The 25,339-nt window shown below is 45.0% G+C and overlaps 1 protein-coding gene across 1 annotated transcript in view; it reads right to left on the bottom strand.

Moving 5' to 3' along the window:
- LOC143986846 (uncharacterized) overlaps positions 1-25,339 on the bottom strand; it is a 124,695-nt gene that overhangs the window by 93,048 nt on the left and 6,308 nt on the right. Inside the window, exons 5-9 of the mRNA XM_077485255.1 lie at positions 17,948-18,045; positions 17,673-17,867; positions 17,434-17,575; positions 12,771-13,592; positions 7,730-7,911 (exon numbers count right to left, since the gene is read on the bottom strand). Coding sequence (XP_077341381.1) covers positions 7,730-7,911; positions 12,771-13,592; positions 17,434-17,575; positions 17,673-17,867; positions 17,948-18,045 — 1,439 coding nt within the window. The remainder of the gene's footprint in view (positions 1-7,729; positions 7,912-12,770; positions 13,593-17,433; positions 17,576-17,672; positions 17,868-17,947; positions 18,046-25,339) is intronic.

The raw sequence follows: 25,339 nt of genomic DNA on the forward strand, positions 1-25,339 counted from the left end.
ATACCGCTGAAGGACTGCTGCAGTATAGGGCAGCGGTCAGCAGTGGTGCACGTCAACCCTATCTATTGTGGACCGATAGCGGTCCTTACAGAACAGCAGACTGTACCGCACTCAAGCCTATGTACCGTAGCACCCTATACCAAGTTACCAGTCCTTATAAGAACTTTTGTGGAACAAGCAGGTTGTGTGTTAGTGATTAGCAGACTGTACGTCAGTCCCTATACCAATGAAGGACTGCTGCAGTATAGGGCAGCGGTCAGCAGTAGTGCACGGCAACCCTATGTATTGTGGACCGATAGCGGTCCTTACAGAACAGCAGACTGTACTGCACTCAGGCCTATGTACCGTAGCACCCTATACCAAGTTACCAGTCCTTATAAGAACTTTTGTGGACCAAGCAGGTTGTGTGTTAGTGTTTAGCAGACTGTGCGTCAGTCCCTATACCGCTGAAGGACTGCTGCAGTATAGGGCAGCGGTCAGCAGTAGTGCACGGCAACCCTATGTATTGTGGACCGATAGCGGTCCTTACAGAACAGCAGACTGTAACGCACTCAGGCCTATGTACCGTAGCACCCTATACCAAGTTACCAGTCCTTATAAGAACTTTTGTGGACCAAGCAGGTTGTGTGTTAGTGATTAGCAGACTGTACGTCAGTCCCTATACCAATGAAGGACTGCTGCAGTATAGGGCAGCGGTCAGCAGTGGTGCACGTCAACCCTATGTATTGTGGACCGATAGCGGTCCTTACAGAACAGCAGACTGTAACGCACTCAGGCCTATGTACCGTAGCACCCTATACCAAGTTACCAGTCCTTATAAGAACTTTTGTGGACCAAGCAGGTTGTGTGTTAGTGATTAGCAGACTGTACGTCAGTCCCTATACCAATGAAGGACTGCTGCAGTATAGGGCAGCGGTCAGCAGTAGTGCACGGCAACCCTATGTATTGTGGACCGATAGCGGTCCTTACAGAACAGCAGACTGTACTGCACTCAGGCCTATGTACCGTAGCACCCTATACCAAGTTACCAGTCCTTATAAAAACTTTTGTGGACCAAGCAGGTTGTGTGTTAGTGTTTAGCAGACTGTGCGTCAGTCCCTATACCGCTGAAGGACTGCTGCAGTATAGGGCAGCGGTCAGCAGTAGTGCACGGCAACCCTATGTATTGTGGACCGATAGCGGTCCTTACAGAACAGCAGACTGTAACGCACTCAGGCCTATGTACCGTAGCACCCTATACCAAGTTACCAGTCCTTATAAGAACTTTTGTGGACCAAGCAGGTTGTGTGTTAGTGATTAGCAGACTGTACGTCAGTCCCTATACCAATGAAGGACTGCTGCAGTATAGGGCAGCGGTCAGCAGTAGTGCACGGCAACCCTATGTATTGTGGACCGATAGCGGTCCTTACAGAACAGCAGACTGTACCGCACCCAAGCCTATGTACCGTAGCACCCTAGACAGACCAAGTTACCAGTCCTGATAAAGAGCTTTGTGGAACAAGTGAGTTGTGAATGATTAGCAGACTGCAGCAGAAGGGCAGCAGTCAAGTATAATATTCTTTCTATATTTGGAAGAAAGAATATTATACGTGTACAAGCCTATTACCGTACCACTGATACCAGTCCTGAAAAGAACCTTTGTGGAACTAATAGTAACAGCAAGTCTTTAAAATTATCCTCACTGCCTGACACACTGCTTCCTGCCTGTCCCTATACAAATTGGCAAAAAAGAGTAGGCTGGAACGATTAGCTGGAACAGCTCTTTTGTGGACCTGATAGTAACAGCTAATGATGATGATGATGATGATGATGAAGAAAGACTAATCTGGCTGAGCTGTCCCTAAAATAGCAGCATACAGCGCTCTGTCCCTTTATCTAAACTGACAAAAGAAACTCAGGCTGCTGACCTAACACCTATACCAGTCCTGAAAAGAACTTTTGTGTACCAAATAGCTAGCGTTTTCTCTGTCCCTACTCCACACAGGATCCTTTCCCTACAGTGACAGAAGAAAGAATGTAAAATGGCCACCGGATCGGGTGTATTTATAGGTTAGGGGGAATGTCCAAGTGTCCATGAGCTGTCATGTCTCAATTGGTTGTCCTGTAACACATGATAAACGTGTCACGAAAGGTTAAAGTTCTTGTATACATTAAACACGTAAGTCCGCCGGGGCGAACGACGGAAAAAGGCGTTCGAACCCGCGGACGGCGAAAGTCGGAAATTCGCCGCGAAACGACCGCCGGGCGAACCGTTCGGCCATCACTATTTAAGGGCCTGTCCAAATTGGTCCTTTAGGGATTGACAGGCACTTATTGCGACTGCAGGCTGAGTAACGGCACCTGCCAAGGAAAAAGCTGATTTTAATATGAATTCTAACCTTATATCTGTTGGATCCTTAAGCATTTGTGCATTGTTTGCTCTACAATTTAGGCTTTTATTCACACTGGAAATCGCAGCGTCAACTGCTGGTACTTTCCATTCTTTGGTGAATTTCTCCTCTAAGGGATAGAGAACTGAAAATCTCTTTGGAGGGAGAAAATGCTTATCTGGGTAATCCCATTCAGCAAAAATAAGCTGTTCTAGTAATGTATGCACAGGAAAAGCATGCAAAGGCTGTGAAGGTTTTAAGGAACCCAAGGAAGAAACCAAGCTTTCAGGAGACTCCATTAGGGGTACCATGAAGGTAGAACGAACCATCTCCGTAAGAGATTGTATCAGCAATTTCTCAGATTGTGAGGCTGAAAAAAGTTCATCTACCGTTGTTTCCTCCGCCGAGGAATCATTGGTTTGTTTTTCCTCCTGATCGCCTGAGAGTAATACCTCATCCTATGCTCACTGTTCCCCTTGCAAAGGGTCTGAAGTGGGGAAGGGGGATCTAGCACGCTTCCTATCCATTTGAATGGAGGATGCGATTAAAGCCGCTAATCTTCCTTCCAGACCCTGCAGGGTGGAGGAAAAGACATCTTCAGTCACGTATATGGGGGCTGAGATGTGATGCCGCGTACACACGGGCGGACTGTATGGCGTACTTAGTCCGTCGAAACACATTTCAGCGGACAATCCGCTCGTGTGTGGGCTTCAGCTGACTTTTTCAGCGTGCAGTCCAGCGTACTAAGAATTTTGGATTTTTCGAAATTCTGTCCGTCGTACTTTGGTTTCAGCGGACAATCCGCTCGTCAGTATGCTAGTTCGACGGACTAAGAATGGCCCAGAAAGGATTTACACGGCGGAAGGGTGCTTTGCTGTGTCTTGGACTTCCTATTTCTAGTCCCGTCGTACGTGCTGTACACGTCATCGCGCAAGCTTTCGACGGACTGTTTGTGCATCCGTGTGTGGTCAAGTCCGTTCAGTCGAAAGTATGACGGACTGTCCGTCGGATTGTATAACGAACTAAGTACGCCATACAGTCCGCTCGTGTGTACGCGGCATGAGAAACAGTTGCACCATACATTTTTACCAATGGCTCACCCTGGATTGCCATAAATGTGACTGGAGATCTTAGCGCCTGGGGGGGAAACCTTTGATACCTTTTTGGTGTTTTTTGGTGTCTTTTTTGGTAGGCATAGTCCTAAGCACAAAAACAGAGGCACTATTAAATTGCACTTAATCGCTGAACAGTCATGACAGTAAAGCCGCTAATAATTTCAGCCTAGTGCTGGGAAAAAAGTCCTTCCTGTATAAGGAATGCCAGTTGCAAACCTCATGTGCCCCACAGCTCCTGTGTCCCTGTGTGCAGACTGCTTGCTTCCTTGTCAGCTGAAAAGAGACTGTTCCAGCTGTATTTTTATTATCCTGCTTGCCTGGCATGCGTCCTCGTGGACGTTGCACGGCACTGCGTCTAGTCCCCACCCCCTCTGTAAACCCACCCTCCGTTTCGTTTTTGAAAATATTCCCGTGCTCCTGCGGCTTTCAGAGCCCCTGGCACCAGCCAGCCTAAGGAACAACAGATGGAAAGGATTCTGGGACCGCCAAATCCCCCCCCCCCCACAGCCAGGGCTGGACTTACCATTGGGCTTGACTGGGCTCAAGCCCATGGGCCCCGCAAACCCTGCCGAGATACATAGCCGAGCGTACTCAGCTCGGCTCCGCTCCCAGTCATGCCCAGTCCCACCCTATAATGGACATAACACAGGGACTGAGTGTGACTGTGAGCCGAGCCAAGTACACTCGGCTACTCTTGGCTCCACTCTGGACTGCAAGAGGACCCTTAGCCAGCGAGAGGACCCGAGAGCTGCCAAGAGGAACCGAGAGCCGCCGAGATGACCCGAGAGCCGCCGAGATACACAGGACTCTGTATCTCGGCGGCGCCATTTTTAAACTTCAAGAATGCAATGACAAGGCTGCAAATGACACTGGGGCAAGGCTGCAAATGACAAGGCTACACTGACAAGGCTGCAAATGGATGGGCAAGGCTGCAGATGTACACTGATAAGGCTGCATTGATGGGCATTTAAATGTAAGTTTTTTCCTTAAACTTCCCTCCTAAAAGTTTTTACCTTAAAATTCCCTCCTAAACTTGGGGTGCGCGTTATACGCCGGGTCGTGTTATACACCGATAAATAAGGTAATGTATAGAAGGTAGGGTCCGAAAGTGACTCAAGCCTAGGGGCCCCCACCACCCTAAGTTCTGCCCTGCCCGCGGCGGGGGGGGGGGGGGGGTGGCACACCGCTGGTTTTTCCCTAACCCTCTGTCCCTTCAGGGGGGGAGAAAAAAAGCATTTTGGCAGATCTCTTACCCAAGACAATCCCCCTGTGCAAGCTGCTGCCGCCACACACAGACACTAAGCTTTACAGTGAAGACAACAGATTAAAGCGGGGTTCGACCCTAAAGTGGAACTTCCGCTCATCGGAACCCTCCTCCCCTCTGGTGTCACAGTTGGCATCTTTCAAGGGGGAGGGGGGTGCGGATACCTGTCTAAGACAGGTATTTGTACCCACTTCCAGGCATAGACTTCCACGGGAGTCTATGCTGTTTCCCGTCCCAGCGTGCTGTCTGCTGGGACACACACGGGTCCCAGAGACAGAGCGGACCATTCCTATTGCGCTGCATGACTCGCGCATGCGCAGTAGGGAACCGGGAAGTGAAGCCGCAATGCTTCACTTCCTGATTCCCTCACCGAGAATGGTGGCGGCAGCAGCTGAGAGACCGATCGGCCTCAGCTGCCGACATTGCTGGACCCTGGGACAGGTGAGTGTCCATTTATTAAAAGTCAGCAGCTGTAGTATTTATAGCTGCTGGCTTTTAATATTTTTGTTTCCAGTGGAATCTCTCTTTAACCACTTGCTTACTGGGCACTTAAACCCCCCTCAGTCCCAGACCAATTTTCAGCTTTCAGCGCTGATGCACTTTGAATGACAATTGCGCGGGCATACAACACTGTACCCAAATGAAATTTTTATCATTTTTTTCCCACAAATAGAGCTTTCTTTTGGTGGTATTTAGTTACAGCTCGGAGTTTTATTTTTTGCTAAACAAACAAAAAAAGATGCAAAAAAATAAAAATAAATAAATCATGTTTTAATAGTTTGTTATAAAATTTTGCAAACGGGTCATTTTTCTCCTTCATTGAAGTGCGCTGATTAGGCGGCACTGATGGCTGCATTGGTGGGCACTGATGGGCTGCATTGGTGGGCACTGATGGGCTGCATTGGTGGGCACTGATAGGCTGCACTGGTGGGCACTGATAGGCATAGTTAAGGCGGCACTAATAGGCACAGATAAGGCGGCACCGATGGGCACAGATAAGGCGGCACTGATGGGCAAAGATGGGCACAGATAAGATGGCATGGATGGGTGGCACGGATAAGTGGCACGGATGGGCACTGATAGATGGGACTGATGGGCACTGATAGGTGGCACTGATAGGTGGCTCTGATAGGTGGCACTGCTGGGCACTGATGGGCGGCACTGCTGGGCACTGATGGGCGGCACTGCTGGGCACTGATGGGCGGCACTGGGTCGCAGCACCTTTGAGGCAGATTGTGGGCACTGTGGGTGGCACTGTTGGTGGCACTGCTGGATGGCACTGTGGGTGGCATTGTGGGCACTGATGGGGGGCACTTACTTTTATTCAGGATGGCACGGCGGTGGGCAGGTGGGCACTGGCAGGGGGCAGGTGGTCAGCTGTATTGCTGGCCGTGATCGGGACTGATGTCCCGATCACGGCCGCCGGTGATCGGCTTTTTTTTTCTCTCCTCGCGCTGTCAGCGCGAGGAGGAATAATAGCCGATTACCGGCTCCGTTCTATCACATGATCAGCTGTCATTGGCTGACAGCTGATCACGTGATAAGGGGTCGGGATCGACCCCTTGCACGGATCGGTGATCAGGCGAGTCTCACGGACTCGCCGATCACAGAGCGCGCCGCGCGCGCCCCTCGGGGGCGCGCAGGCCGCTCGTATCCGGGACGACGTCAATAGACGTAGTCCCGGAAATGTAGGTCCGCGCTAATGCCGTCATTTGGCAATAGCGCGGATCTGTAGTGGTTAAGGTATGTGCATATACTCCCTCTAGTGGAGAATTAAGGCATGACAACATTTTTTCCCTTAAAGCAGAAAGCATAGGTAGACTTTTTAGTTCCTAAGTTTCTTCCCTTACCTTATCCCCGCCACAGGATTTGCTGAATTAACAGACAATCCAACCTTTACCCATCACGGCGGGCTTCATTTAGCAAACCTTCAAGGACCAGGTCCCTTTATATCGGGGTTCCACTCCCTTAGACCTGCAAAAAGCACCCCACCAGGAAAGCTTTAGGTAATGTAGCATGACCAAAGCCCTGGGTCCTGGGATCCAGCCCCTACAAAGAGAGGCGTTACAGGCAAAACCTCGTGCTTCTGATACAAGGGCCGGGTACCATCCACTTTGGCCTCAGTGGCACTTTGGATGGATCTGGTCTATGAAGGCTATTTAAATCCAGCATGGATCCCTCCTGGAGCTCCTCAGAGCACATCTTCACTCGTGACCAACTTAGACACTGGCGAAAAAACTGATGTGCTCCTGGAAGGAGGAGGGATTATATAGGGAGTGAACTTCCTGGATTGGGAATACCAGTGTCCATCACCTGAAGGTAACCCATTAAGTTATTACTTAGGCTCTGTGTCTCATGATGTACAATAAAGAAAACTATTTTTAGATCATCATATATCCCTAAGTTCATGCATAACTTTATTTATAATCAATAACTGGTAAAACAATACAAAAATACAATACAACTTTTATAAAACAGATTAAGTAAAACAACTCAATATTAATATTCAGTCCAGCCTGAGCAATTGCATTGAGATGAAAAATCTATGTTTAATTAAATCTTAATTTTTACTTCATAAAATTGCTGCCCCCCCCCCCCCCGTTCACCATCTCATCCCCCAAAATCAAGTCTCTTTTAGACTTCTATCGTAGGACTTGTCATAGTGTCTCTGGAGGGGGCGCCAATATCTCACGTGTAAAATCTTACAGGAATCGTCCCTAATCCCGACCTTTAATTATCATTTCATTCCCCCCAACATACAATGTCTGGAATGAGCATTTAATGACACAAATAATTCCCCATATGTCATAGGCGGTACATTCCTCATTGAAATATATACGGGGCTAATCTAGGTCTCCACATTATATATGTGTGTATCATCATCTGCTGGAGATAAAAGACATCACAGTGACTATGGAGGAAGAGGACGGACATGACGGGGGGGGTTACTGGGTGTAAAATAGAAAATAAGATCTCATTACCTCCACTGCTGCCACTTCCAGCAATGTCTTCTCTCTACTTCCTCCCGACTCACCGCTCACCCAGAACTTCATATTTATACCTGACATCACTTCCTGTCTGTATTCCATAGAGACTTCCTGTCCGGGATGAGGCAAGATCACCATCTTGTGGAGCTCAGAGGAATTGCAGCCACGAGAAACATCTCATAGTGGGAACACGGCCTTGTGCTGTGTGTTTATGTTCTATGTATCCTTATAGATGTTTTGGATTTTGCAAGACAGGAACTCTTTTTTTAGCTATTTGTCCCACAATCTCTGTTTCCAGAGAATCACAGCTTAAACTTTAAATGTGTTTGGGACCAGACAATGCATTAGCATCTACTAATGTGGGTCTGTAAGCCGCCAGTGAACATGTAGTGATCAGCAGTGGGGTTAGAGTTGCCATCTCATCCCTTTAAACCCAAACACATAGGAATTACACAGGTTTGAGTTTAAACACAGATAAGGCACCAAGAGAGTTTAATTACCACCTTAAAAGGGGTTTTTAAAGGGATGAGGTGGCAACCTTAAGTGGGGTGGGTATCAGAGAATGCTCCTTTGACACTAGACAGATGTTTTCCCGCTCTCTGGATCCATCAGGACGCTGTGTGTGGTGTGTAGAATGGGCTCGGCTCTGGATCCTCCCGCCCAGTGATGAGTGCTTGGCTTCTTTGAGCCTGCCAGGTATGTAGAAGTCATTGCTTCTCACTGTGTATTCTGGTCCTCTGAAACAGTGTTTGTGTCTGGAGAAGGGGATTGGAGGGCACTGTGTGCGGGGGGGGGGGGGGGTTGTATCAGAGATCAGAGTCATCAGGGGTCATGTGTGTGGTGGAAGAAGTGGGCATTGAGGGTGCTGTGTGGGGTTCTGGTGAAAGGGTGATCTCCCACTACCTATCTGAACTGAGCATGCGGTATCACTACCAGTTGTCCACTTCTAGGAAAAAATACCCCCATGTCCTTCTTCCGCATCCTCTTTTGCCATTTTCCATACCCATTCATTACCCTGTACTCCTCTTCATCCCTCCCCCCCCCCCTTCACAACCCCATCCCTCTTTTTACTGCCTTTGCTCCCTCTTTTTTTTGTTTTTTTTATTCTTTTTATTGATTTTAAAGAATTAAGTGGTACAAAAACAGAGCCTCTGGGCATTCCCTGGCTCGAGGTAAACAACAAAAACAAACATCTTTATTTATCTCCATTCAGCTCAGTTAGAAGGAGTACACAGTTAAGAAATACGTTTTTGAAAAAAAAAGAAAAAAAGAAAAACAAAAAGGGCCTCTGCATTATCCCCAATACCCACGGTGCAGCACATTACAAACTAGGGATGCACCGATACCATTTTGTTTTTGCAACGAGTACCGATACTTTTTTTTTTTCTTTAGTACTCGCCGATACCAATTACCGATATCTACCGCAACTGTTTTGTTTACACGTCAGCTGTCAGCAATGGTACAAAGCATTGAAAGGTCATTTACAATTGAAATAAATTGATTTTGTTTTTTGATTTTGTACTTTTTTTTTAATGTGAAATGTGTAAATATACGTCAATATATATGTGTGAAAATATTCACTAATAAAGCAAACAAAAAAAAAAAAAAGTTTTCATTGTTTATCGTTTATAAAATAGATATTAACAAAAAAAAGCATATAAAATAATTAAATGGAGAAGAATAGGGAGTTAATTAAGGCTGATTAGAGTAAATTAAGGGTTTATAAGGGGTTAAACAGAGGAACATTTGTCCATCCCCACTGACAGCTCAAAGAACCGAGCCTGAAAGTATCGGTTTCAGGTATCGGTGCATTTGCAATAGTACCGATACTTGTGCAAATACTTGGTATCGGCACTGATACCGGTACTAGTATCGGTGCAACCCTATTACAAACATTAATGATACATCACATTTGTTTCCCCAGATAACCACTGAGACTTCTCAGATCACCTTTTGTCCTGAAATCATAGAGGATGCAATCACCCAATAACTATAATATCAGATGCCATGTGGCTATGGATGGAAAAATCTAGCCATAAATCCCATTTTCCAAAATTGTAAGCTAGGGGCCCCCTTAGACTTCCACTTCAAGGTAATGGCCGTACGGGCATAAAAAAAAAAGCAACAGACTGACAAGGGTCCTAGGAGCCCAACGGGGATCAATGCGCCCACCAGCCCAAGCAAACATACATAAACACTCAAGGGGGATCTCGACAATGGTGAGCTGTTTAAATATTTGGGCAGGTCCAGAAAATGTGGGGAAAATCTGCATGGTCACCTACACATATCTCCAACACCGAGAGGAGACACCAGGGTATATCCTATGCAATTTATATGGTGTCAAATATATTCAATTCCCTATTTTGAATTGAATCAGTTTATCCTGACAGGCCACCAGTTGGGAAAAGGGGCAATCCCACACATCCTCCCAATCTTCATTATCAATGTCAGGAGCAACTGACTGCCATGCAGACGAGAGAGGTTCCATGCCAACATGTACAGAAGGCTGGAGAGCCCCGTACAAGGTACACAATGGCTTTGATAAGGTATCATCTCTGTGTATACATTCAAGGTCTGGTGTCTCCACTACAAGCCCTGTCCCCTTTTTACCCCTTTCACTGCACTGTCCCCCATCCTCCTCTTCACCCCTTACCCAGGCCTGTTACTCACGATTACCTCGAAACAAAAAATCCGTAAAAGGATTTTAAAGCATCACCTATGAGCCATTTTTGGGCATTATTGCACAGGCACATGCAGTTTTAAGGCTGGACATGTTGGGTATCTATTTACACAGCACTTCTTCCCTTTTATATTTAACCAAATAATTGGGTATTACATTGTGTTTGTATGCACTAAAGTTAAATTAGGTGTATTTTAGACATTTGCACGATGAAAAAATTTGTATAGTTTCGATTCGTTAATCTAGTTATTTTGTTTCATTAAATTTGGTTGATTTGTTCAATTCGTATTCAGGATTTGTATTTGGAATTTGTTTTAGGTCTTTTTTTCTTTGAATTTACCGGATTTTTTTTTTTTTTCCCCGATTCGAAACGTTCAAATTCATAAATTTTGAATTGGCCGAAATGGAAAACTTTCGATTTTTGAGGCAAAGTGAACAAACAAAACAAAAAGATTCATCAAACTCTTTAAATCACCTATGGCTTACCAAAAACAGCATTGTTTTGAAAATGGTACTCTAATAACACGCACAGTCTTTGATTTCAGCAATATATGTACAGTTAGAATTCGACTGGCGTTCAATGTAAAATTTGATTCGAATTTCATTTCGTAGCATTCGATAAAATCTGTTTATATTGTAGTTTGGGTATTCGGATATATCCCAATCTCCAAACGAACAATTTGTCCAAAAAATTAATTCGGAACAAAACGAACCCCACACATCTAGTGTATTTTCCACTGTAAATTTACCCTTGATATATATTGCATTAAATATAGGCGCCACGTTGGCCTTATGCCAATCCAGTGGTACTATTCCAATCATTAAAGAGTCCCTAAAAGTTAGAAACAATGGCTTTGAAATGACAGAGCTCAATTTTTTTAGGATCTGTGGGTGGATGCCATCTCATCCAGGTGCTTTATCCCCCTTTATTCTGTCTAAATATTTCTGGACCAGATCACTTTTGAGCCATTGTGGATCATTTGGCGCTGTGTCACTACCACCCCCATTATGGACATGAGCTCCTCCCATGCTCCTTTGTATACACAGAGCTGAAGAACGTATTTAATAAATTTGCCTTCTCTTTGTCCCCAGTCACCCACTCTAGATTATTTTGTTATAGACCTACATGCTCAGACCTGACCTTTTTAGTATTACTATATTTTAATAATTTTTTGGGGTTTGCAATATGCCATTTGTTTTGAATTTTTGCAGTGGCCTTGATTTCCTTTTTACATATTCTGTTATATTCTTTGGAACATTTAAACGATGATAGTGTTCCTTCTCATTATTTATAGCCATTTTAACTTCAGCCGTGAGCCACATAGGCTTTATTTTTAGCCTTTTAAACGTATTGCCCATGGGAATATACTTTGCAGTGAGTTTACATGCAGTCACTTTGAAGAATTCCCATTTCTGGTTTCTGTCCATTGATGCCAATATTCCCTTCCTGCCTAAATCTTGGAGAGCAGCCCTCATCCTTGGAAAATTTTCTCTCTTAAAGTTGTGTTTTTATATTTTCCATATGTGTTTCTTGCTTCTTGCAGCTAACATTAAATAAAATCATGTTATGGTCACTGCTACCCAGATGTTTCTTTATTTGAACATTAGAAATAAGCTGTGCCTGGTTTGAGATTATCAAGTCCAACAGAGCATCATTCCTAGTTGGGGCCTCAATAAACTGGACCATAAAATTGTTTTGTAACAGGTTTATACATTTTTGCCCTTTAACTGTTCCAGCAGTGCAATCACTCCAGTCAATTTCCGAGTAGTTAAAATCCACGATTGTTATCACTGTCTCAGCCCTTGTAGCCCTTTCCATCTGTGCAAGGAGGAGTCTTCACTTCCTCATTAACACTGGGTGGCCTAGAACAAACGCCAATTTTATCTGCATAAAATGTACATTGATTTATCAAACCTTTAATATCATGAGATAAAACAAAGAATTGGAGTTACCACCATTTTATTCTCCAGGTGGCGTTTTCATTATAGCTCAGCTACTGCACTTGCAGAGTTCTAATCAGGAAAGTGGCAGGGTCTGGATGCTTTCGATGCGATTAAACCTTTTGGAAGTATCTCAGAGGTGCGATGATACTCAAAATATGACTTGTATCTTAGTACGGATTTCTGGGAAAATAAGCGAGCCCATCACACAAGCAGGAACTAACATTTCTGGGGGGGGGGGGGGGGGGGGGCATCATCTGTGTACAAAATGTCTCTGGGTTGCTATATTGCATTTTACAGACAGTTACAGCACTGCAGACTGAAAAGGAAAGGTCATTTTTAATTATATTACAATATAACTTGTGTTGTAACTATACATGCTATATTGTTTTGTTTTTTATTATTTGTGGTATTATTTTTCCCATAGAGTGGAAAGTGAATTTTCCTCCATATGTACTCTCTGATGTTTGACAAGAGTGGACATCTTTGAAAAACATTTCCCGCACTCAGGACAGCAATATAGCTTCTCCCCCATGTGCAGTCTCTGATGCGTGGAAAGATTGGACTTCATTGAAAAACATTTCCCGCACTCGGCACAGGAATACGGCTTTTCCCCCGTGTGAGATCTCTGATGCGTGACAAGTTCCGATTTTTTTACAAAGCATTTCCCACACTCAGAACAGGAATACGGCTTCTCCCCGGTGTGCAATCTCTGATGACTATAAAGAGAGGACTTGTGTGAAAAACATTTTCCGCACAAAGGACAGGAATACGGCTTCTCACCCGTGTGAGATCTCTGATGCAAGTTAAGATTGGACCTTCTTGAAAAACATTTTCCGCACAAAGGACAGGAATGTGGTTTTTCCCCTGTGTGAGATCTCTGATGCTTATAAAGATTGGACTTCTGTGAAAAACATTTCCCGCACAAAGGACAGGGATATGGCTTCTCACCTGTATGGGTTCTTTTATGCAAATTAAGACCGGATTTAAAATGGAAACACTTCCCGCACTCATTACAAGAAAATCTCTTATCTGCTGGAAGGATGGTACCATCTCCCACACTCTGAGGTTCCTCGGGATTAGAGGAATACGATGGTCCATCTACACTGTGTGTTGCATTTGAGGCACCTGGGCTTTCTCCTGGACTATACTGTGTGATGTCCTCATCTTCTACTTTACAGTCTGGAGACAAAGTGAGACAATCCTCTGAGGTTTTCCTCATCTCCCGTCCATCTACTAAAATAGAAATACAAAGATTATTACTAGACATGAGCTGATTGGTTCCCCTAAACCAGGACTCCGCCCACATTAGGCAGCTTTGTCTCTGAGGATCTTACAATTCCCCCCTCAAGGTAACTAGTAAATGGGTCCTCTGATCTCCTACCAGATCATTTCTTTATTCATGGACCTTAGTCAGAGAGTGAGGAAACAATGAGAACTGTCTTTTATAGGAGTGACAGTGATGAGGAGATTATAGAACGACCCTCTTATTATTTCCTTATTAAAGTTGTCTTGCAAGCGCGGCGGAGCTAGCGGCTGGTACATGAGCAGTGGAGATCCGGAGCTCCGGCCAGGACGATTAATCCTGTAAAGATCCTGGGAGTCAGACACCAATTCTTCACATCAGTGGGTGTCTGATGGTGTACAGAGGCGAAAATGACACTGCCAGTGTCATTTACACAGTAATCGGTGCATTTTTATAGCACTGATCGCTGTATAAATGACAATGGTCCCAAAATAGTGTCAAAAGTGTCCAATGTGTCCTCCATAATGTCGCAGTCCTGATAAAAATCGCAGATCGCTGCCATTACTAATAAAGAAAAAATTAATAATAAAAATGCCATAAATCTATCCCTTATTTTGTAGAAACTTTAACTTTTGCACAAACCAATCAATATACGCTTATTGCGATTCTTTTTTTTACCAAAAATATGTAGAAGAATACGTATCGGCCTAAACTGAGGAAAAAAATTGTTTTCTTTGTATATTTTTGGGGGATATTTATTATAGCAAAAAGTAAAAATTATTGCGTTTTTTTTCAAAATTGTCTGTCTTTTTTTGTTTATAGCGCAAAAAATAAAAACCGCAGAGGTGATCAAATACCACCAAAAGAAAGCTCTATTTGTGGGGGAAAAAGGACGTCAATTTTGTTTGGGTGTGCTATAATGTTGCAGTCATGATAAAAATCGCAAATCGCCGCCATTACTAATAAAAAAATATTAATAATAAAAATGCCATAAAATGATCCCCGATTTTGTAGACACTATAACTTTTGCGCAAACCAAGCAATATACACTTATTGTGATTTTATTTTTAACAAAAATATGTAGAAGAATACGTATCGGCCTAAACTGAGGAAAAAAATATTTTTTTTCATATATTTTTGGGGGATATTTATTATAGCAAAAAGTAAAAAATATTGCTTTTTTTTTTTCAAAATTGACGCTCTTTTTTTAGTTTATAGCACAAAAAATAAAAACCGCAGAGGTGATCAAATACCACCAAATGAAAGCTCTATTTGTGGGGGAAAAAAAAGGACGTCAATTTTGTTTTGGTGTAACGTCGCACTGCTGCGCGATTGTCAGTTAAAGCGACACAGTGCCGAATCGCAAGAAGTGCTCTGGTCAGGAAGGGGGTAAAATCTTCCGGGCTGAAGCGGTTAATAATGGGTGTGATTGTCTCAAGACTCTACTCAACATCCACAAAAGCTGGCTTGTCGGTGCTTACATAGTCTTCTCAGTAAACCTAAGTATACGCATCCATATTTTTTGTTGTTTACTTTTATCCAATTCTTTTTCTCTTCATAAAACGGACATGTACTTGGCACTTTCATGCTTCTTTCTAAGGGGACTTTATGTGCTAGGTAAACGAAACATCTCTTTCTACTGAAGACCTTTGACCCCCTGAGGTCGTTCCATTGTTTGGTTATGGGATCTAAGCACGCAACAAGCTGCGGTTGTGTGCAGGGTGGGTGGGGGTTGGGTTTTTAGTTGTTTGTAGTTTCATGGAGTGTGCTGCTGTTTCTTCTGAATACAGGAATATACAGGTTGGAAAAACTGATAAGGTTCTTTGGGGCCAGCTGAGAGACGTGCGGCCCTATAACATTGATGGTACCCTGTTACGACTGTTATTTTTCTATGTTCAAAAACTGATTGCAATCCACTGGTTTAGGAAGGAGTACCTTCATTATCAGCCTGGAAAGCCCTAGTCAATGCTAATGTCACACTATACAAAATTACTTCTATAATATAATAAAATCTGGGCCAAATGGGTAGATTCTATGGATACAGTGACAGATAACTAATAGCTAGCTTGCAGCCCCGCATGAGCCAAGTATTTGTATTCAGAAGACCACATCCAACTGAAGTCTAATATAAGCAGACAGGTAATAGCACACTCCACGATGGTTCTGCGGTAATTACCCTCTTATGTTTTTTTATGTTATTGTTTTTTTCGTGTGTTTGTTCCTTAAAAATAAAATGCTATATGTACTTATAGGACTATAAATGTAAGATATATGGACGGATTGTCCTGTGCTAGAAAAGCAATGTTTATACTGGATTTTTTTGTATAACAATATCTGTAATTTGCCCCTCTATTTTTTTTTGTACACGTGGCAATAAAAACTCTTTAAAAAAAAAAAAAAAAGTTGTCTTGCAATATCTAAGAAATCCTCCGATATCCTGGTTGCCTTAGCTGACTTCATATCAAAAGGAATGTCATTACAAACTGACCAAGTCTTTAACCGCTTACTGACCAGCCACCGTCATTTTACTGTGGCAGGTCGGCACGATCCCCATGAACCGTAGCAGCTATACGTGGGCTCGCAGGATCGGGATAGCAGGCGCATGCACGCCCGATGCACTGTAGGGGTGCCGATGCTTGTAGCTGGTCGGCCGCTTAAGAAAAAAAAAAAAAAGAAAGAATTAAAGGTCAGCAGCTACAAATACTGCAGCTGCTGACCTTTAATAATCTGACACATACCTGTCCCTCCCCCTCCTCTCTGCAGTGCCAGCATTGTCACTGTGGGCGCCTGGCTGTGACCTCACAGCCGGGCACGCACTGTGCATGCACTGTGCCCCGCTCGTCTCCCACTGTGCAGTGCGCCGTGACTGGCCGGGCAATCATCTGGGACCTGTGACGTGTCCCAGATGATTGCCGAGAGGGAGGGGGGAGGTGATCACCCTTCCGGTGCCGTGGTGCACTGGGAGGAAGTAGGAGCTGGAACCCTCAAAAAAGAGGTAATCAGCCCCCCCCCCCCAAAATGACATGCCAAGGGGTCACCTTCCCATTTTTGTGTGGAACTCCACTTTATGGTGAAAAAACACAAAAGGTCCCGTGGGTTTTGATCTCAGTGCCGCTAGGAGAGGAAATCACTTCCACAGCATCCTGTCAATGGATAGACTGTGTAATGGCACTCAGAGCATGCCATGAAAAAAGGGAGAGATGCGCATGCACCAGTGACGTCACTACACAGAACGGGACGGATTACAAGAAAAATTAGCAAGTAAGGAGACATCTACAAGCAGCAACCATTAGGGTTTTTTAAGCAGATTGAAATGTGATAAGGTTGTGTGGGGAGAGTTTACATTACAACCACTTTAAAAGGTCACATTGCTCCAATTGGGGTGGGTTGACCATTTCTTTACATTAGAGTCCAACATATACTACAGCCACTGAGACTATACAGACATGTCTGCTGACTGTGCCAGGTGCAGGGATAACACAGCATGTAACCCTGGGAGAATTGCTCTGTCAGAGATCTTACTAGGCCCGGGCAGGGAGCAGAAGACCCTAGAAACATGCCCCAGGTGCCTAGATCAAGCAACACCTATGGTGAAAATCAAGATTTTGCTGCCAGCTGAACCCCAGAATCTACATGCAGTAAACCTTGAGATACATACATTTTTTCTACAGCACAGAGAAGGAAGATTATCCAAGAGAAATACAGGACGAGGAACACAGCTTAAGAAAGTGACCAGGGTATTACAGGCTGATATCACCCAGTCCTTGCCCTACTCTGGATCAATCAGTGAGCAGTATGGTTGGAGGAGTGTATTCAGTTTTAATGACCCACCTGTGCTGATCTCTGTAGGAGTGTCCTCCTCTATAAATGTCCCCGTTATTCCATCCTCCTCCATAGACTGCTGATCATCGCTCACAAACGTTTCTTCTTCTTCTTCTTTAACCACAACTTTTAGATCTATCAGATCCTCATCCTAAACCAAGAAAATTAGAGAAAATACCGCCTGTAAAATAAAAGCTTACACACTTTGTCTCCACAAGTCCATGTTGTAGATGCTCTGTCCCACCAACCTTGTAACAGTGAGGAATGGTGTGACCTTCCTGTGTGGAATCCCTGGAATACAGAAGACCGGGACATCTCTCTGGTGGGTTCCTGGTATTAAGTGGCTCCACAATATCTTTGTGTCCTTCTGAAAACTCCTCCATCTCTCCATACTCTTCATCTTCTTCTTTAATAACAATATTATATGCCTCAAAGTTTTCACTCTGAATATTTAATAAAACATTAATTGTAACAAACATACTTCTATATAAACCATAATTACCAATGATTGTTACTCATCTACCTGATCATGGTAAGGGATGGTGTGACCTTCCTGTGTGGAATCCCGGGAATACAGAGGACGGGGACATCTCTCTGGTGGGTTCCTATTAGTGCAGCCATCTGTAGGAAACACACACACCGTCTGAATACATTGTTTCTGTGCATTTACCAGATTATGAGGGATCTAGGTGGACCCTCCATACTTCTCTCTCCTCCATGTACAGTGTAGGAAAATGTGTTGGGCTCCTCTGTAGGCAGAAGAGCCACTGTTAATTTGTTTAACGTTTGCAGGCAGAGCTCCAAAGATGGAGTCTCTGTTGCCTCCTCCTGGCTTCTAGAACTTAGAGGGTGGATGGGCAAAGGAGAGAGAAGAGAGGAGAGAGGAGAGAGGAGAGAGGAGAGAGGAGAGAGGAGAGAGGAGAGAGGAGAGAGGAGAGAGAGAGATTTTTTTCCTACGGGAGGACAGCCTAGTGATTGTTGGTAGCCAGAGACAGTTTCAAGTACTCAAGTTGCATTCAAACTACAGTTCTTGGCATCCCATATACCTTCCCATCCCTATCCAAGTTCATCCGCTAATAAACCATGGACAAAACAAAGCACACTGGACTGGTTTTTAACTACTGAGTAAATGCAAGAAAATTCCTGTTGCTTGGCTGTGCATGTAAAGGGAGAACCCAAAAATTCAGTGGCCCCTAAAAGGGGGTAGCGCTACATGTGGGGGCCCGTACTCTGGATTTCCCTTTAATTTACACAGCCATTGCCCATAGCAACCAGGAGCAAGCAAGTGTTTTGAGGACTGTTACTCTGCCAGATCGAGAGGAGGCATACCAGTATTGTCCCCCACTTTAGTAAAACCTAGGGAACTGTATGTCAAGTCCAAACAGCCGTTGTCAATAGCAACCAAGTATCAAACAGCTGGCTGAAAACAGAATGTGTTTCAGGTAATCTGGATCAAAGAGCAAGTTCATGTTGCCACTGCCCATAGCAACCAGTGATCAGCGACTGTGCCGATTCAAAGTTTATGCTAAGCTACTGTGGATTACAAATGTGTCCTGACCATCAGGGGGTGGCTGAAGATTGTGTCTGCATTGTTTCTGAGGGACTGCTCATTCTTTCAGACACGGAAACAGTGCTCTGTGTTCCTGCATTACAGTAAGTACAATTTGGTCAGGCATGCAGGGAGTTAACTGCAACGCGGGAAAAAAACCTACTATACAGAGGAGTTGGTGCCAGTGTGTCTCATGGCGGGGTGGAGCTGTGAGCCCCGGAGGAGGTGTAAACCCTATACGTGTGAGAGGAGGAAGATGGGGGATTATGTGCGGGTGTACAGCTGGATTGCTAACATGGCTGAATCACAGGATCAATGAGTATGCTGGTGGATACGGGAGTTGGAACACCAAGGAGGGTTTTCTCTGGGAATGATAGATGGGGTGTTCTCGGGCTGCAGGAGACCCACAGCGATGGTGATCAAGTGCGGGCATTGTGGGGAGTCGCTGGTCAGACTCACACCCAGCGACTTCCCACCTAGTGTGTGGACCTGCAGTCAGGTTTCTGTACACGGATGCCAGAGACATCCCAGTTGGCCAAAGAGCCCAAGGAGGAGTGCAGCCAGGCTGAAGTCTTAGCGTCCAACCTCAGAGGGATGCGGAGTTCCACTCTCAGCCGAGGCAGGAGGCCTGCCACAGTTTGGAGCCCAGGAGAAATTGCGGAGGTGCTGACAGCAGCCAAGGGTGTTGCTGCGCCCAGTAGAAAGAAGACCCCAGAGAGACCAGCTGTTGGTGTTTGTCCTTACACAGAAGGAGCCAGATTCAGATGATTCCTCGTCATCAGGTGAGCCGGTGAGGATTAAGTGTCCCCCAGATTGCAAGCCATTTTTGGGTCCCTGGAGGCAGGTTTTAATGAGTGGGTCTTGGCCAGCAGGTCTGATGCTGAATGGGACTGGGGGGACACTCCAGAAGAAGAGACGCTGCCTGGAGGACTTTCTGGGCAGTCAAGTCCCTCTAACCAGGCAGAACGTGAGGCTGCAGCCGAGCAGCTATTACACAATGCTGAAGGGCTACAGCTAGACAAGGTCTACATCCAGCACAGGGTTTGCATGGAGGCACCCACTTCATGGGCCAGTTCCCAAGCACAGAACCAGGCCTATAGAGAGTGGCTTGTCAGGTCACCTGAGTCATGTGTTCCACCGGGAACAGGAAACTTAAAGACTGCCCTATTTTACCTGATTCCAGAGGAAAGTACAGAAAAAGACTGCCCTAGAGTGGGGATTCGATTCTCCCTACGTGGATACCATGTTTCTTTTCTGATTATTTCTTTAACAAGTGTTGTAGCAGTTTCAACACAGCAGTTTAACTAAAGCAGGATAACTAAAGCTGTATGAAGACAGAACAAGAACTCTGCACAACTCTGGAATCACGACACGTAAGTCAAGATTTGATATTTAATTTCCCTGTGAAGTCAGATTCCCACGAATATGCTCCCTTTACTCTTCCCTTCTCACATTAGTTGTTCTCTATCCTCAAACTGTCCTTACTTTATCCCTCCTCTCTACCCCACAGCTTATACATAACACCCTCACTCCCACCCTCTCCCTATTGTTGAACCCACATGCTGACTTAAACTCTAGGGCAGTGAAATATGAGCATTCATGTAAATCCCACTTCCATCTTACTTTCCTAACCCTACTTCTCCTAATCTCTGGGGACATTCCCCCATCCTGGCCCTCCATTTTCTAACTGCACCCTTCCTACTCTGGCAACAGCCACAATCCATTTAGTTTCATTTCTATCTCCCTGCTTCCAAAAAACAGCCCCTCAATCTCATGTGCCCTCTGGAATGCCTGCTCCATCTGTAACAAGCTCACATCTGTGCATGATTATTTTATCTCCCATTGCTTTAACATACTTGCCATTACTGAAACCTGGCTTCAGGATTCTGACTCTGCTTCTCCTGCTTCCCTCTCCCATGGAGGCCTCCACTGGATTCAATCACCCAGACTCAATGGACGGAAAGGAGGGGGGGAGTTGGGTTCCTTCTATCCCCACAGAGCACCTTCCAAGTCCTTTCTACACCTCCCAATCTATCCCTCTCTCCTTTCGAGATGCACTGTATTCATCCGTTTTCTTCAACAGTTACTGCAGTAAATTATCAGCCTCCTGGACCACTTTTTTGGACCACAATTTAAGGCCCATCTCATTGCTCCCATTCACCTCCAAACCTTTAGAATGCTTAGTCTACAACCGTCTTAGCTCCTACCCGACTGAGAACAACCTTCTTGACCCCTTACAGGCTGGCTTTTGCTTGCAGCACTCCACAGAATACGCCCTACTAAAACTTACTAACGATTTACTAACTGCTAAAACTAATGGGCACTAGTCCATACATTTACTACTCAATCTCTCTGTGGCCTTTGATACTTTTGACCACCCGCTCCTTCTCAATAAACTCCATTGCCTTGGCCTCCAAGATTCTGCTCTCTCCTGGTTCTCCTACCTATCACAGCACTCCTTCGTTACCTATAACGCTGTCTCCTCCTTTTAACTTCCTCTTTCTGTAGGGTTCCCCCAAGGTTCTGTTATTTGACCCCTTCTTTTCTCTATTTACACCTCCTCTCTTGGTCACTTGATAACCTCCCATGGCTTCCAATACCGCCTCTTTGCTGATGACACCCAAATCTATGTCAGGAACCATGAACCAGACAGACAGAAAAGCACACCTTTTAATGTAATGGTAAAAATGGTGCAGATCAGTAAACGTAGTCAAAACATAAGCCAGTGATCAGATGCCAAAGCGGGTAGTCAGACAAGCCAGTAATCAGGAAACCAGAGATCAGTTTAGTCAAAAGGCAGAAGAACAGGATCAGGAACCAGAAGGGACGTCAGCCAGGCAAAGTCTTTCACAGGAACACAGCAGAGAAACTCCAGATATGTTTACCAGGCGAAGGCAGGGAAGGAATGAGCAAGGCAGTTTAAACAGCCAGAAGGGGCTGGCTGTAGGCAGGACAGATGAGCAGATAATAAACCAGGTGAGCCACTGAAGAATCAGTGAGTGCTGACAATTATCCGACACCTGAGCACAGACAAGAGAGCTGCTAAAAGCAACATTAAAACTGCTCCAAGGCTTGGTTGGTGCGTTCTGCGGCCCCATTAGATGACAGGTAATACGCAGAGAAAACGGAAAGCTGAATTCCCCAACTGTGCCACAAAAGGCTCGCCAAAACCTGGACACAAACTGGCTACCCCTGTCCGAGATGATAACCTTGGGTAGCCCATGTAACCAAAAGATCTACCGAGACATCTTCGAGAACCATTCAACCACCATAATAACTGTATTGCCCTGGGAGTTGGGTAACTCCACAATAAAATCCATATACAAGTGGGTCCAAGGCCTCTTTCCAATGGGTATGGGTTGGTTGTAGGAGGCCCACTGGACGGTGTTGTGGTGTTTTACTCTGAGCACACACCGAACAAGCGGCTATGAAAGCGGCTACATCAGCGCGAAGACTAGGCCACCAACATTGTTGAGAAATAGACCAGATGAGCCGATTCTTCCCTGGGTGACCAACTGCCTTGGGAGAATGGTATGTCTGGAGCAAAGCAGTGTGCAGATTCTCGGGGACAAAACAGCGTTCACAAGGTTTTTCAGGAGGAGAATGGATCTGGGCAGCAAGAATTCTGTCAGCCAAAAGTGAAGTGAGACTAGTGCGAATAGAGCCTAGAATGCAATCTGAAAGTATCACAGGAGTAGGAACCGACTCCATCTTGGAGGAGGAGGAAAACGGTTGTGATAATGCATTGGCCCTTACATTCTTAGTACCGGGTAAGAATGAGGACTATATAATTAAAGCTGGACGGAAAAGAGCTCATCATGCCCTTCTGGGAGATAAGCGTTTAGCCTCAGACAAGAATGTGAGATTCTTATGGTCAGTCAAAAAAGACTGGCACAGTGGTACCTTCAAGGAGATGCCTCCATTATTTAAGAGCTAAAATGACAGCTAGCAATTCTCTGTCCCAAATCTCCTAATTCCATTCTGCAGGAGACATTTTCTTAGAAAAGTAGCCACAAAGATGCATAGCGCTCTCAGAGGTAGGACGTTTAGGCAGGACACCTACAACAGTCTCAGGCACATCAACCTCAAGAATGAAGGGCAACGTAGGATCAGGATGTGCCAGCACAGGAGCTGAAACAAGGGCAGCCTTGAGAGACTCAAAGGCTTTAATGGAATCCGAAGACCAAGTATGTGGGTTGCCGTCCTTCCTGGTTATATCAGTCAGGGGTCTGACCAGAGAAGAGAAGTTATGAACAAATTTCTGATCATAATTGGCAAAGACAAGAAAACGTTGTAGCGGATGTAGACCTACGGGTCAAAGCCAATGTAGATAGTTTCTCTGGCTCCATCGAAAAACTGGCAGTAGAAATTACATAACCCAAAAATATAACCTGTTCAAGATGGGACTTGCACTTTTCCAACTTACAATACAGGTTATTATCTCTCAACCTCTGTGTGGTGGCTCTCTATTGATTTTGAATATTTTAGAATATCGTCGAGATAAACCACCACACATTGCTGCAACATATCTCGGAGGACATCGTTGATGAATTCCTGAAAAACTGCAGAAGCGTTGCAGAGACCAAATGGCATAACGAGGTATTCCTAATATTCAGTCCTGGTATTAAACGCAGTTTTCCATTCATCACGCTCCTTGATCCTCACAAGATTGTTTGCCCCTCTCAAACCAGGCTTAGTGAAAACCATTACTCCCTTGAGGCAGTTAAATAATTCTGTAATCAATGGAATCAGATAAGCGCTCTTAATCGTGATGCGATTGAGACCCCTATAATCGATACAAGGTCTCAGGTCACCACTCTTCTTTTTCACAAAGAAGAATCCAGCACCAGCAGGAGACTAGGTTTTGCAGATGAACCCTCGAGAAAGGTAATCGGCAACATAGTCCTCCATGGCCTTATCCTCTGAGACAGACACAGGGTAGACCCGACCAAGAGGGGGCGCGGCAACAGGTTGAAGGTCAATTACTCAATCACACGACCGGCGTGGAGGCAAACTACTGGCTTGACCTTTGTCAAGGACATCGCTAAATTTGCGATATTCCTCTTGCAAGGAGGAGAGTGAAAAGGTGCACAAGACCTTAACCACTTTCTAAAAACATGTTTTACTGCATTGTGGCAACCAGGAAAGAACCTCAGCAAGATGCCAATCAAAAAAGGGGTTGAGTCTCTGTAACCAAGGATAACCAATGACTACCAGGTAATGAGGTGAGGAAATGACTTGAAATTGGATTATCTCATGATGAAGAGCCCCTACAGCCATGGTCAACCAAGTAGCCTCATGAGTGACATGGGCAGGCTGCAAAAGGTCTCCCATCAATGGCCTCAATGGCAAGTGGAGTGGCACAAAGCTGCAGCGGAATCGAGTGTTTAGACACAAAGGCACTATCTATGAACAGGTGATTAGAGCATGTGTATCGATGGACAACTCCAACCAAGAAAGGTTAACTGGCTTAATAGAGGCTTATCCTTCAGGACAACTGGGGACGCAACAACGCCACCTAAGGTCTGTCCCCTACAGGACCTCAGGTGCAAGCGTTTTCCTGGATGGGTAGGACAAGACTTCAAAAGTGACCTGCCTGGCCACAATAAAGACTCGATCTCTCCCTCCTCATAAAGGCTCTCTTCTCCGCAGAGAGATGTGTGAATCCCAACTGCACGGGTTCTACTTCACTGGCAGACTCGTGAATATGAGGCATGGGAGGTGAGGGAGCCAAGGGTGGGAATGCAAAGCTCGGAGCCAAACATACAGGAGGCTTCCGCAAGTGCTCCTTAAAGGAAAGTCTTTCTCGGAGTCTGAAGTCAATGAGAATAGCAAACATGATTAACTTCTCCAGATCTGTAGGTATGTCTCAGGCTGCTATCTCATCTTTAAAATGAATGTAAACCCACTCTCATCCTTTCTAAACTAATGCCATAGTGGTTATCTACTGCATAAGGATATACATGCCTCCTGCATGTATCCTTACCTGTCAAACGTCTCCCCTCTGTCTGTTATGAGATACGAAAAACTGCAGATTCTGTGGGCAAATTTGTTGTCTGGAGCTTGGTGGGTGGAGTCATGATGTCAGTAGACTCCCCACCCACCTCTACACTCCTCTTGGCTAGATATCGATATTTCTTACACTGAACTTTTGCTGGTCTTGGGGATTATGCCCCATGATCACTAACATCCAGTGAAAACCCAGAAAAGTCACCACATGACTTCAGCATGCCTGATCACGCTGAGGTGTGGAGCAGCCAATCCTGGGAGAGCTGGAGAAGAAAGGAGGGGGGATGGGAAGTACACATAATGCCTCTCTCACACTCATGCATGAGATATGTAAATTACCTGTCACTCTCAGCAAGA

Source organism: Lithobates pipiens, unplaced genomic scaffold (assembly GCF_037356315.1).
Source record: "Lithobates pipiens isolate NorthernLeopardFrog02 unplaced genomic scaffold, aLitPip1_a1.2 Scaffold_18, whole genome shotgun sequence".
NCBI classification, from domain to species: Eukaryota; Metazoa; Chordata; class Amphibia; order Anura; family Ranidae; genus Lithobates; species Lithobates pipiens.